A 13,516-nucleotide genomic window follows, 5' to 3' on the forward strand; every position below is an offset into this window, starting at 1 on the left:
TACTGCGTCCCCTATCACTTTTCTCTTATGAGAGACGGAGAAAGAGACACACACACACACACTCCTAGTTGGTTAGTCATGATTTGAATCTTAGGTTTTGATGATTTAAAGGAAAAAGAAAAGTGGAAGAGTATAAAAAGACCTAGTTGGATATATATATATATATATATTGATTTAAAATTTAAATTATTAGGTAAAAAAGTATTTAATATATTAATACATTTCTTTACGTAAAATTTTGGACGTAAAATATTTCATTAATAAATAAGCGGCAATGAAGTTCCAAATTCCAGCCCAAAATTTTTTATTTGGCATGATTTAATACATGTTAAACAATCACTTTATTTAAAATTTTAAGTTGTCAAAGAAAAAATTATTATATAATATTTAATATCTTAACATGTTCCCTCATGTACAAATTCTACAGTTTGAACGTTCTTTCGATCAATTCAACTGTTAAACAAAAATTATTTAATATTTCAAGAAAACAGTGTGTATATATAGACTTAAACATAATATATATTATCATCTGATTAAATTTATTCATAATATAATAACCATATATATATATATATATATATATCATCATCATCATCATTATTACCATGTTGACTAATTTTACATGCATTAATAATTAATATTTTGGATGTTGATGATGATCAGGTTGCTCAATGGTTCTGATGCCCACAAGAGTTTTGCAAGTTTTGGAACTACATTTCAATCGAGTGCAAGATTCCTCCGGCGCCCCACCCTCATCAACTGGTACTGGTAGGTTTTCCAATCACTACTCCAAAAGCACCTTATCCTTTCCCTTTCGCATAAACTGTAGTTCCTTCCCTCCTGCCTTAGATATTAGGTTTGATCCAACCCCACTAATAATAATACTTGTTACGTGATTCTTCACTTTTTTTTATATTATATAATAATTATATATTAAGTGTAATGTTCTGATTATATTATTATTATTAAATCTAATATAATTTAAACTAAACATTTTGTTAATCTAAATAAATATTGGGGTAAAAAATATATTGGCGTCTGAGTTTTGGCATCTATGTGCAGTACTTGCCATATTTTTAAATAAAAATTCTATATACGTGATGTATTAAAATATAAGACAAGTTTCAGTAAACTTTAAAATGAAACATTTAATCGCACAAATAAACGGGGCAGCTAATTAATTAATAGCTGAAAATGGAAACAATAAAATTAAGTTGCAATGACAGTGTTTGGATTCATGTTTTCGTATTTTTCGAAACAAGATAAAACACACTTAATATTTATTTTTACATTTTTACACCTTACTTGTGTATTTTTTTATTTTTCAACTTTCTTTATATATTTATATATATACATAATATAAAACAGACATAATTTGACAATAAATAATAATTTGTCTCTAAAAAATACAACATTAAGCATAAAATATTTATATATATACATATTTATATATAAAAATATATGATTTGATAATGAATAGTAATTTTTGTCTCTCAAATCCCAACATCAAACCTACACCCACTTATTTTAAAATATTTTAAATTACTCCAAAATACAAATCCAAATATATCATCTATTTTCTACACACACTTACTTATCTTTATTTTTTTCTCTTTATTTTCAAAACACAAAATAAAATATTTAAAACACAAATCCAAAACACAGGGTATGAGTTTCTGTCTCATCCACTTGAAAAAAGTCTCGATGCTGACATTTTAATAGTTATCAATATTGAAAAATACAGAACATAATTCAATTTTGTCGTGAATTGCAGCAGATGAATCCACAAGAAAGGATGTGCTACCAAATGGAGATTCAGATCTCCCTGCAAATAGCGACGAGATGCGACTGCCGCAAGAATGGACGTACTAGCTACTAGCTAGCGCGCGCATGCCCTACCGTCTACCGCTACCGCTGCGTACTAATAATGTGTCGTTTGTCTAATCTGTACATCTTTCGGCAGCTACACATGGAAGCATTTATGTAGAGCCAGATGGGACACAAGAAGGCAATTAAGATAATAATATGTCCCAATCACCAAAAAGGTAAGAGAATATTAACTCAAATCGAGTTTAATCGAATCTGAATTAACTATATGGCAAGTACAATACATTTGTTGTATGATTTGTGTACACTTTATGAAAAACAACCAATCACATGACAAGTGTATTACACTTGCTTTATAATTGATTTGATTCGATCAAATTTAATTTGAGTAAAAATTTCAAAAAATATATATATAATAAATAGGGTTGTAACGAATGATTCCATGGCTCCCATTTTCTCTTTGTAAATTGATTATATGAAAATGGGGCCAAGAAAGCCCTTGATGATGATGATGATGATGATGATGAATAAAGGGTATAAGTGGTGCAAGTTGCATGGTTCATATTTATATATAAATTTCAAGGGTTTGTTTTCTTTTGGGATGAATCGTAGTTTAAATCAGTGTTGTTATTGGAGGAATATTGTCTTGTTCAGGCATTAAAATATTGGAGATTCAATTATGGTCGGTGAAGAGAGGGAATGTGAGTAAAGGGTTTAATGCCAACAACCCCTTTGTAGTTTAGTAAAAATGGAAAATAATTATTCCCTTTTGACATAAATGTAATTTTAAGATTTCTTAATTTGTGTTAAATAGAAGTCTGTTAACACAAAAGTCTGCACATTCTTTACTTTTGTCATCTAATATTACCGATGTTAACTTTTTGGGTATAATGAACGGTTGTGCCCTTAGTTGTCAATTATTTTTTTTTAATGTTTATTTATTAGATATTGAGGACCATTGAATGTTATAAATTATAATGTATTAATACTTTGAAAAATTATTCAATACAGTGTTGGATAAGGATACGTTTTGGACATGTGTTGAACACGATATCGGTGTCTCCAAAAATTAAAAAAAAAAAGGACAAGGTGTTGGACACGCTTATTGAAGTGTCCGATATATTTCGGACACGTTTTAATTTTTTTTATAATTTTTAAAAAAATTTGGGCTATCTTTAATAAAAAATGAATTTTAGACTTAATAAAAAAAAGAATTAATTCACTCCTCTTAAATTAAAAATATTATGTTGAAATTATAAAAAATTCGAGAGAGATTCACGATAATTTAACTAATTTAAATTATTAAAAAAGTTTTATTGCCTTATTTATTTTAAAATAAACTTATTCTGTATATTCTTTAAGCCACATTCAATTAAAGTAGATGTAAGATATGCTTATTTTAATATTTTTCATATTACATATTCTAATTTTATGAAAAACTGAGAATATATATAATAAAAATATATTATATATAACCGTATCATATCCTAATCATTTTTATAATTTTTGTATCGCCGTGTTCGTATCGTATTGTGTTGGTGTGGTGGTGTCCGTATATATACATGCATCATATACTATAAGCTGTTAACAATGATTGTAGGTTTGGAACCCATTCCAAATATGAGATTCATGCTTACTATGGTATACCCAAGAAACAACGTTAAACAGTCATGTTAAATTCAAGAATGAAGACACATGGACTCATGTCCACCATACCAACTTTTCATAGTTTTTTTTCCGTTTGTTTTCATTCCTATATTATATCTTTATTTGTGTTTTTTCTATCACTTTCTTATAAATATAATATTTACTCATTCTTCCGCATATACTAATTAAAAATATATAAATAAAATTAAATAATTATGCTCGCATGTAGAATGTGCCGTGAATTATCAGTAACTAAGAAAAGACGAGAAGCACGTGCCTCATTTCAATTGCAAAAACCGCAAAATTATAATTATAATACAATGTCCATTCACATTCATCCAAGCACACGATGTTCATTCCATCCATTTATAATATGGAAAGCATTTTGCAATTTGGGATCAATTTAGGCTTCCTTTATTTTGATGTATAAGTCTTTATAAGAAAATTAGTATAGGTTAATACAGCGTTTATTTTGTTGTATGGAGGTCTGATATAAAACTAAAGTTTTTACTAATTACTGTTATACCTGAATAATTAATATCACATTGAGATATGATAAAAATTTAGTCCGAGAAGGACACCAAGATGTGAATTAACCATTATACCCTTGAAATTTTGATTAAATAGTAATAATAAATAATTTTATCATTTATTTAATACGATCGTCGAAATAAACGACGGCATTAACGAATAGAAAGTAATCTTAAAATAATTGTTGTTTGGAATGTTGGTATCAAATAGATCAAAAAATGAGTATTCATTCAATAATGGTGGTGAATACCTATTAGACTGTCAAAATGGTCGCTAGGTGTATGTAGGCAATAGTCTGTCGGTGGCCTGCGCTGCAGCCTTCTGGGCAGGGCCTTGTTGGCTGTCTCCTCACCTTTTTTGAAATATCTACTTTAGGGTTACCTTAAAAATGACCAATGAATTTTCCAATTGCCTCTTCAATTAATTTTCACACATTTTTCAAGTAATTAAAAACTTAATTTTTTTAAAAAAAAATCATTTTCTCAAAAAATGTAATTGCTTCATAAAATTTATGACATGCTCATTCAAAAACAACAACTAATTTTAAAAAAATAGATAAAAAATAAATTGTTTATTTCATGATTTAATATTTGTTTCTAAAATCATTTTTTTCTTTTTGGTTTTTAATTTATTATTTCCTCTGGAATAGACAGGTCGTTTAGCTCTCTTACTTATAGATAGGCTTGTAGTCGGGTGTTCTGGCTAGTTTAGATGCTAGCTCCGATAGCTCACAACTCCTGACTACAAGTTTGAGCTCTTTATTATATAGGATGTGCAGTGCCCTTATTTCATTTCTTCATAAACTCATAATTGGTCGGGAAAGCTTCTTTTTTCTTTTCTGTTCTTTTTTTTTTTTTGGAGAATAATCACAATTTTTTAATCTTTAAAATATGTGTTGAAGAAATTTCAGTTTCGTGTAATGAAATAATGTTTTGAAATATAACAATCGGATTTAGAAATCAAAAGCAAATAATATATCATAGTTAGAAACGTTATTTACGACAAGAAAATCGAATAGGAATCGTAAATTGAATCAAATCGCACAATTCACTGCTTGACTTGAAGAAAATATACGTTTTGTATCAATAATGCACCAAGTACAACCGTAATTTCTCTCAAAATAAGACGGTTGCAGTTATTTTGATTTTATCACTATACCGAAGAATACCTTAATTAAACACTCAACAAAGCTCAAATCTTTAAAATATTGAGAGAGAGGCCGAGAGAGGAGTTTGAAGTTGTTTTTTCTGTTTGCAAATGAGAAATGGCGTGACTTTAACCTCACCACTTTAATGCAGCAAATTAAAAGACATTGAATTTCCAATAAACAAATCTGCTGCTGTTATATTTGCTTTGAAAATTCATAATTCTAATCAATGTGCTTCTCGTTACAACAACATCAACATTCAGAATTTTCAAGAAACAGTACGCCTTATAGTTGTTGCACACTGGTGCGCAGTTCTGCACTCCTACCAACCATAATTTAATCATACATAATTGTTATGGATATAAATAAATAGTTATAGTAAATAATTATTGATCAAAGTTATGTCGTTGTAATTTTTGTTAGTGCGACTAAAATATTTTATTATAACTAAAATTTATAAAAAAAATAATGTTCATTATGGATAATATAAATTTTTATATTTCTTTTAAATCATAATAAGTTAATAGATAGTAATAACTTTTCTTCTAATAACAAGAAGTAGAAGCCTGCGTGTTGGGATTGCACGTGTCCCTGGCGCCTGTGCACGCAAGCGCACTTGCTTGTTGGCGCGTGCACGTGCCCATCACCTGCTCAAGAGCCCTTCCTGTGCGAGCGCCACTAGGCTGCCTAGGCACACTTGCTGCACCCTAATTTTCGATTTAATTTTATTCTAGATTTCTAAAAATATAATTATATTTGTTTTCATTTTCAAGTTATTTTTTAAATAAGTTAAAACATATTCAATGTTTGTTATCATACAAAAATACCTTATTTGAGTGTTTTTAACTGTTTTGGCATAATACATACATATATACATAAATATATATAAAAAATACATGATTTGACAGTGATTTGATAATGAATAGTAATTTTGTCTTTCAAAACACAACATTAAACGTACAATATTTATTTTAAGTTATCTCTAAAAACAAATCAAACATATATATTATTTCTAACACATACTTATTTATCTATTTTTTTTCTCTCTATCTCTATAAAACACAATAAAACACTCCAAAAATGAATCCAAACATTATGCACATTTCCATGAACCTAAAATCTAATACCATTGTTGGGCTCCAGTGGCAAAGACTGCAACATAAATTTAAAATTATAATTTTAAACGAGGGCAATTCATATATATAATAAATTAGGGAATGGATGATTGTGATGATGATGAAGTGAGATTGAAATCCATGGGCAAGCACAATCCCACCCCTGTCAGCAACCGGTGGGAAGAGAAAAACCCTTGTCCGAATCAGTACCAGATTTCTTGAAAACTCTTGTACCAAAGAGAAAGAACCCAAAAGCGTGTCCTGCCACAGCAACAATCAGCACACCCACATTGAATGACATGACGGCTAGCATCACAAGATAGCCCACACCAATCCTCACTCCATGCACCACTGTCCGAATCAAACCACCAGAAACTTTGCCGCGACCTTCGACGTCGATTCTTCCGCACTGGGAGAGCCACTCGTCCATGACCGAAAGCAGGAAGACGAATATGAGGGCCAAAACGTACATCCCTGTGCTTGTTCCGGGCCACCCAGAGAAGAGAATTTCAGCGTTCTTGCCCCAGAAAAATGTCATGCGCATGATCATGGCATGATGAGAGGACGAGGTCGTGGTGTGATGCTGCATGCCGTCTGCCGGGGATGGTGACGGCGGCGGCGCCATTCCAGGCATCTTCTCCATGCTTGATCATACACTATGATTTTGAAGACACTGAAATTAAGAGGCAGATGCAGTGAGTACGTAGTGATTATATAAGACAGCGTCGCTGTACTGCTTTCCACACCTACTGTACTCCACTTTTGACAATTTCGCAAATCCTTCTTAATAATATGCATCCCTTTCCATTCTTGACTATTTTCGTTTCAAGCTAATTTTCTGTTTCAAATCTCGTCATATATTCTATTTTAATCAGTATATACATTTTTTATGTCTATATTAAACCAAGTATATATAACACATAAAAACAATAGAGGGATTAAAAAGTCTAATGCAGTGGATGGTGACGTGTTATTTTAACTAATTAATTAATAGGTTAGTTTGTAGGAAAAGTGTTTTTCGTATTAGATAATGAAAGCCATTGTGTAAGGCACCATATATTAATTATGTTTCGAAAATTGAGTTGACCTAAACCTATACCTATACCTATACCCCATTTTAAGTTAGTATTTACAACCTTCTAACTTTTTTATTTGGTGACTATGCAACTTATAATATATTCTTAAATCATTTTTACAAGATGTATATTTAAAAACTTATAGAATATCATAAAGTGTTTTATGAGATATAAATAAAATACTGCAATTTTACATAATTTTCTCATTTGACAAAAAGATTCAAACCCAAAACTAAACTTTTTATCTGGACTCATTATGATATCATGTTATTTTATTTAAAAATTTAAATTAATAAATAAAAAAATTATTTAAAATAATAATATTTTTTAATATTATAATTCTTTAGACTTTAATATGTTGTTAAAAATTAATTTTATATAATTAATTTATACAAAATTTAATTAAACAAAATTAAAAAAAAAAGAAAATGTCGAAGTCGTGACTTGTGATCACGATTTGACAATTTTATTAAAAAAAATTTCTTTTAATGTCGAGTTGTGATTTTAAATCACGACTCGACATATTATTATTAGTATATTAAAATTAATTATATTAATATAATATTTTTTTTTACTAATAAAATATTAAATAACTGCCTTTCTAGCACGGCGCTTCTCATGCACCTTCACCTTCTCACATCTCTTACACACACAATGTTGTTGCCACTTATAATTGTCTTTTTGCGGTCTGAATTTTATATTTTTGTGTCTCATTGTTCCTGTCCAAACTATAAACTCATTTATATATATATATATATATAACTTCAGCCTTCCGGCACTAGAAAAAAAATTATTATTAATTATAATATTAGTGATTATGATTAAAAATTATGATCAGTGATTATTATTAACTACGATTAAATAAGATTGACACAAAAAATTAATTTTTTTTATAAAAAAATTATTTGCTACAGCTAAAAGTCATGATAAAAATATTTGTTATGAGTAAATATTTTAACTACCTCGCAAAAACTACCATAAAACTCTTTGTTATTAAATATTATAATTCTTCTGGCCAATACAACCGCTATGTTTGTTTTCATTTCCAACTTATTTTCAAAACAAGTTAAAACATACTCAATATTTGCCATCATTCAAAAACACCTTATTTAGGTGTTTTAAACTGTTTTAGCACAAATACATACATATATATAAATATATATAAAAAGGCATGATATGACAATGATTTGACAATAAATAGTAATTTTTGTCTCCCAAAACACAACATTAAACATATAATACTTATTTTAAATTATCTCTAAAAACAAATCCAAACATACATACTATCTCTAACACACTTATTTATCTTTATTTTTCTCTATCTATCTCCATAAAACATAATAAAACACTCAGAAAATGAATCCAAAACATCTCGTAATTTAAAGTGATGCAAGCAAAAAGTTTGGGTTTGAGATGAGATTTTTGGGGTTTTGGTCATTTGTCATTTGAATGGGGGTCAATTGCATTTTTGCCACACCTCTGAACAAAATAGGTTTCCATCACAATTTTATTGCACAACATAAATTAATCTTACAACTAACGGAAAACAAAATTTGTTCATGTATCCTCAACAACAATTCATGGGTGGAAGATCGGAAGTCTTCCCCGGAGCACTCGCCTGTTTGTTAAAAGCCCTACTTCCAAACAAGAAAAAGCCGATACTATGTCCGGCAATGGCAACTAGAAACACCCCGGCGTTGAACGACATGATTGCAAGCATTACAAGGTAAGCCAACCCAATCCTCACGGCGTAGAGGAGCGTCTGCAGCATGCCCACCGCCGCGGCGGACCGCTGGCTGGAGGAGGATGATCCTCGGAGGATGGTGCAGTTGGAGAGCCACTCAACGATGAAGGCAAGGAAAAAGACCAGCGCAAGGGCTAAAAGGTACATGCCCAGATGGCCGTAGCCGGGCCACCCGTCGAATAGAATCTCAGCGTTTTTGCCCCAGAAGAAGGTCATGTGCATCATCATGTGACGGCGGTGCATCATCATCGTGCCGTTTGATGGAGGGCTATGCGTGTGGCCACCGCCATCCATCTCCGGTCCTGTGCTCTCGTGGCGGTGGATGGGATGTAGATAGAGAAGTTTGTGGTGAATATTGAGAGGTTGGTTGTGATGATCAAAATTGAAAGAGAGTAGGCAGTACAATTGCAGTAAATAGAGTGTAGTACAATAATTAAAATTTAGAGTTTGTTATGTACGGCAAACAATAAGTTCGGGGAATAGAAGAACAGTGTAGGGGTCCTCTCTGCCACTGCTCTCTTTTCATTAACTGCTGCACTCACAAATTCTCGCCGAGTGGCAGATGGCATCAAATCGGGTAAATTAAACTGATATTTGTTCAAGTTGGATTTTTAATTAAAAATTTGCTTCCATGTACTTGTTGTACGTATTTTTTAAAAGTGTACTTGTAATGTTCCTAAGAATGATGAGAGATTTTTGTATTTAGATATAACATTAGGGAGGGATGACGTAATTTACCCTTTTACTTTTTGTTGCAGTTTCTAGTTTTGTTGTTTGAGTTCGGTCAGTAGACTTTCAATAGAGAGAGATGGGAGTGGTAAGTGGGCTGGTTGGGTATAAATGGGTCTAAATATACGGGTTAGATTGCAAATCGGACGAGTCAGGTTATTATAAATCATTTTATTAATTCGAATCTAAAAATTTTAAAATTTCACACAATAGAAAGGAAAAAAGATAATATTTGAGCTATTAAAAAATGTGATTACTACTTGTAATGTAATAGGACTAAACTTATATTATATGTCATTTCTGTCAAATGAACATGTACATTAAGATTCATTTGCTAAATCATAAAATAAAAACAGGAGATACGACATGAGAAGCCATGAGATCCAGTATAATTTTGTAATTGGTGATCCATAAAATCAAGAATTTTTCGTACATTATGAAACTGGATCATCTAAATGCCAACATGGGAGATTTGTTATTTTGTCCCCGGCAATGAGGTGATAAACTCTACCAAGCGGTATAGTGAGTCGTACGAAGAACCTCCTTCGTTTATGGATCGCTCTATTTCCCGTTTCATGTGCAATGCTCTCTGTCTTATTGCATCCCCTTCTTCGCTTACCATCAGAGTCCTAATGGCTTCCTGGATGCTTCTCTCACCAGCATTCTCCAATTCCATGCCTACTCTCCACACGTAGGTCAGGTACCTTGCATTCACCAGCTGATCTGAAAAACATGGCATGCATATTAACGGAACACCCTCACACATGCTTTCTAAGGTCGAGTTCCAACCACAATGCGTCAAGAACCCTCCCACTGCTGGATGAGCTAAAACCTTCTTTTGAGGCGTCCACTGAACCACCATTCCTCGTTCTTGAGTGATTTTCATGAAATCTTCCGGTAAGGATTTGATTGCGTCTGAACCATTGAGTAAAGAAGGACGGACAGCCCATAAGAATGGCTGTTCACTTTTGGCAATCCCCCTTGCCATCTCAATCAGCTTCTTTTCGTCTATTATCGCTAAGCTGCCTAAGCTTACGTATATTACTGAATTGGGAGCTTGTTTATCTAGCCAGGACAAGCAGCCGCTCTCCTCCTCCAATAAGCTGGTTGGTATTGCTGGAGCCATTTTGTGGAAAGGGCCAATCGAGAAGAACGGGACAGGCCAATCTTGCTGAAGTTGCTGCAATGCCCAATGGTCAAGCTGATCCATAGTGTTCCAGATGACTGCCGAAGACGATCTTATATCCATATAACTGTGCAGAAAATCTAGTACAGGTTGTGGGATTTCTATGGTAGCTGGCAAAGGTAGATCCTTGAATCTGAGAGGGTACACTTGAGGAATTGCAGCCTCCAGTTGAGACTCTGCTTTAAAATAAGATTCAATGTCTTTAAGCTTTTAAATAAGTTTAGACAAACTAACACCTTCTAAGTCACAACATACCTGCAGGCAAGGGAACTAAATTTTCTGCAAGAAGTTGAAACATGACATTATGGGAGTGCATATATGCAGCGGTAGTAGTTCTAAGCACAATACTCGGAAGCTTCAGCCTATTAGCCACCGCTTCGGCAAACTGCATGATGGAATCATAGATGATACATGCTACCGGCTGCCCACAAACCTCTTCCTCACCCACCATCTTCATCATATATTCCTGAAAAGGGGCTTCACAGTTTGTGTTTATAACTGACATTACATTCAGTAGATTGTGGAAAGAAGTATCACAACCATCTAAGTAATCTGATAAGGGCAAGAAAGTGAAGTGAGGCAAGTTGGAAGGATTTGGGGAGTTGAATTTGGTGTGGGCGATGTGTATAGAGAATCCCTTGGAGTGAAGAATCCAGCCCAGCTGAAGCATTGGAGTTATGTGGCCCTGGAAAGGGCATGGAACTAGCACCACTCCTCGCCGTTTTTCTACTCCTGACGTTTCCATTTCTCTTTCTGATCTTGTAGTATATGAAACTTAGTGTTTTTCTGTCTCACTTTTATGCTGATTCAAGCTTAGAATTTATAAATTAAATGATGAAAACAATGAAAATGAACTTTGGAAGAGAAGAAACCAAGGTGTTAATAGGTTGGAAGTATATATTGTGATACTTTGTGGGTCGACCGCCAAACTTGAGCTGCTGACACTGTCAAAAATAAAAAATAGATTATGAATTATTTATCATAAATTTTGAATATGGTTAAATAAATAATAACTTTAACTATAATCAAAAGATATGCTATGATTTTTAACTGTGGTTAGTGTTTTGTTCTCATTTATAGAAAATGACTATTTATCATTACAATGATTTTACACAAGAAGAGTTTTTATCCCAAGATGAAGTTGGAAGAACTCAATCTATATCAAATGCGGATGCTTATTAAGTTATGAGTTCACAATACCAATTCAATATCCAACAGAGCAAAATCGTCAGACTACCACCACAAATATCTCAAATACTGTATACTTCCAAGAACATATTTACCATATGTTTAGGTAGTCAGATTAGGTCGGATATTCAACCAAATCTATAGTTATTTATTATTTTATTAGTAAAATAAATAAATTATATTAATATAATTAATTTAAATATATTAATATTAATATGTCGAGTCGTGATTTAAAATCACAACTCGACATTAAAAATAATATTATAACACAAATCTGGCCAAGTTGCGATCTCTAATCACGACTTGGTGTCTATATCGCGACATAGACCATTTTGTTTTTTTTTAACTCATTTAATTAAATTTTATATAATTAATTTTTAACAACATATTAAAGTTCTTAAAATTATAATGTTAAAATTGTATTAATTTAAAATTTTACAATTAAGGGTACAAATATAATAGTGTATTTTTTTTGTACAATTGTAAAAAATACAATGAAATATACAATTATTTTTGGCAACTCGGTACCGGCACATCTAATTGTGTTGAAAATTTTTTTTTGTTGGGCTTGTTGTCTTGCACGCGTTTGTGTCCAATCCATCTCGTTGTGAATACGTGTTGTTTGATTTCGATCAGGGCGCGAAGATATGCGAATAGTAGGATCGTGGACCAACTCAAATCCCGGTACATCCCAATAATCTTCGGAATGCAGAGGTTCAAATGACTTAGAATATGTATTCTTATAAGCCATTATATCGTAATAATCCTTCACCATTGATGCAGCATTAATCATGTATGCAGCGCATACCTTTTGAGCGTGACTGCAAGGAATACCAAATTGAGTCCACTTGCCAGAAGAACATTCTCGGTTCACAATTTTGACAACATGGGTATCGACTCCATGTCCACTGTGACGTCTTGTAACAATCGAGGCGGACTGTTGGAGCTGATGGTATTTGGTGACGGTATGCTCAACAGAATTTTGATGCCAACATGTCATCATCTTATGTGCAAAATCCGTCCACAATTGGTTGTTGTCCAATATTACAGAACTTCTCGCTAACCTCTCACGGAAATAATGGACACTTTGCTGAAACGTCATCTCAGCAATTGCTGTCAACAGTAGGCGGCGAGCGCATTTGAATACTCCATTTATGCATTCCGACATACTTATTGAAAATAGAAAAGTTTGAGAGTAAAAAAATAGGGAGAAGTTGAGAGGAAAAAAAAATATAATTATAGATTTCTTAAAAATATAAAAGTTTGTGGGAGCAAAAAAAATAAAAAAATGTTAGAAAGAAACATAGAGTAGTGGGTTAAGAGAAA

At 32.2% G+C, this 13,516-nt stretch overlaps 4 protein-coding genes across 5 annotated transcripts in view; 1 reads left to right on the forward strand and 3 right to left on the reverse strand.

Annotated features, from left to right (window-relative positions):
* LOC105170638 overlaps positions 1 to 2,466 on the forward strand; it is a 5,064-nt gene extending 2,598 nt beyond the window's left edge. Inside the window, exons 4-5 of one of the 2 annotated variants that reach the window (XM_011091489.2) lie at positions 664 to 768; positions 1,778 to 2,466. In XM_011091489.2, coding sequence (XP_011089791.1) covers positions 664 to 768; positions 1,778 to 1,872 — 200 coding nt within the window. In that variant the 3' untranslated portion in view covers positions 1,873 to 2,466. Of the gene's footprint in view, positions 1 to 663; positions 769 to 1,774 lie in introns of both variants that reach the window. The other variant, XM_011091488.2, reaches the window with a different exon arrangement.
* Positions 6,127 to 7,036, reverse strand: LOC105170639 (copper transporter 2-like). The gene has a single exon (XM_011091491.2). The coding sequence runs from the start codon at positions 6,908 to 6,910 to the stop codon at positions 6,434 to 6,436; it is 477 nt and encodes a 158-aa protein (XP_011089793.1). The 5' UTR covers positions 6,911 to 7,036; the 3' UTR covers positions 6,127 to 6,433.
* On the reverse strand, positions 8,824 to 9,593 carry LOC105170640 (copper transporter 6). The gene has a single exon (XM_011091492.2). It carries the CDS (start codon positions 9,379 to 9,381, stop codon positions 8,911 to 8,913), a length of 471 nt encoding a protein of 156 aa, XP_011089794.1. The 5' UTR covers positions 9,382 to 9,593; the 3' UTR covers positions 8,824 to 8,910.
* On the reverse strand, positions 10,099 to 11,791 carry LOC105170856 (UDP-glucose iridoid glucosyltransferase-like). Its single transcript, XM_020696932.1, has 2 exons — positions 11,258 to 11,791; positions 10,099 to 11,178 (listed from the first exon to the last, which is right to left on the reverse strand). Exons 1-2 carry the CDS (start codon positions 11,745 to 11,747, stop codon positions 10,292 to 10,294), a joined length of 1,377 nt encoding a protein of 458 aa, XP_020552591.1. The 5' UTR covers positions 11,748 to 11,791; the 3' UTR covers positions 10,099 to 10,291.

The sequence above is a fragment of the Sesamum indicum genome, linkage group LG9 (assembly GCF_000512975.1).
Source record: "Sesamum indicum cultivar Zhongzhi No. 13 linkage group LG9, S_indicum_v1.0, whole genome shotgun sequence".
Classification (NCBI taxonomy): domain Eukaryota; kingdom Viridiplantae; phylum Streptophyta; class Magnoliopsida; order Lamiales; family Pedaliaceae; genus Sesamum; species Sesamum indicum.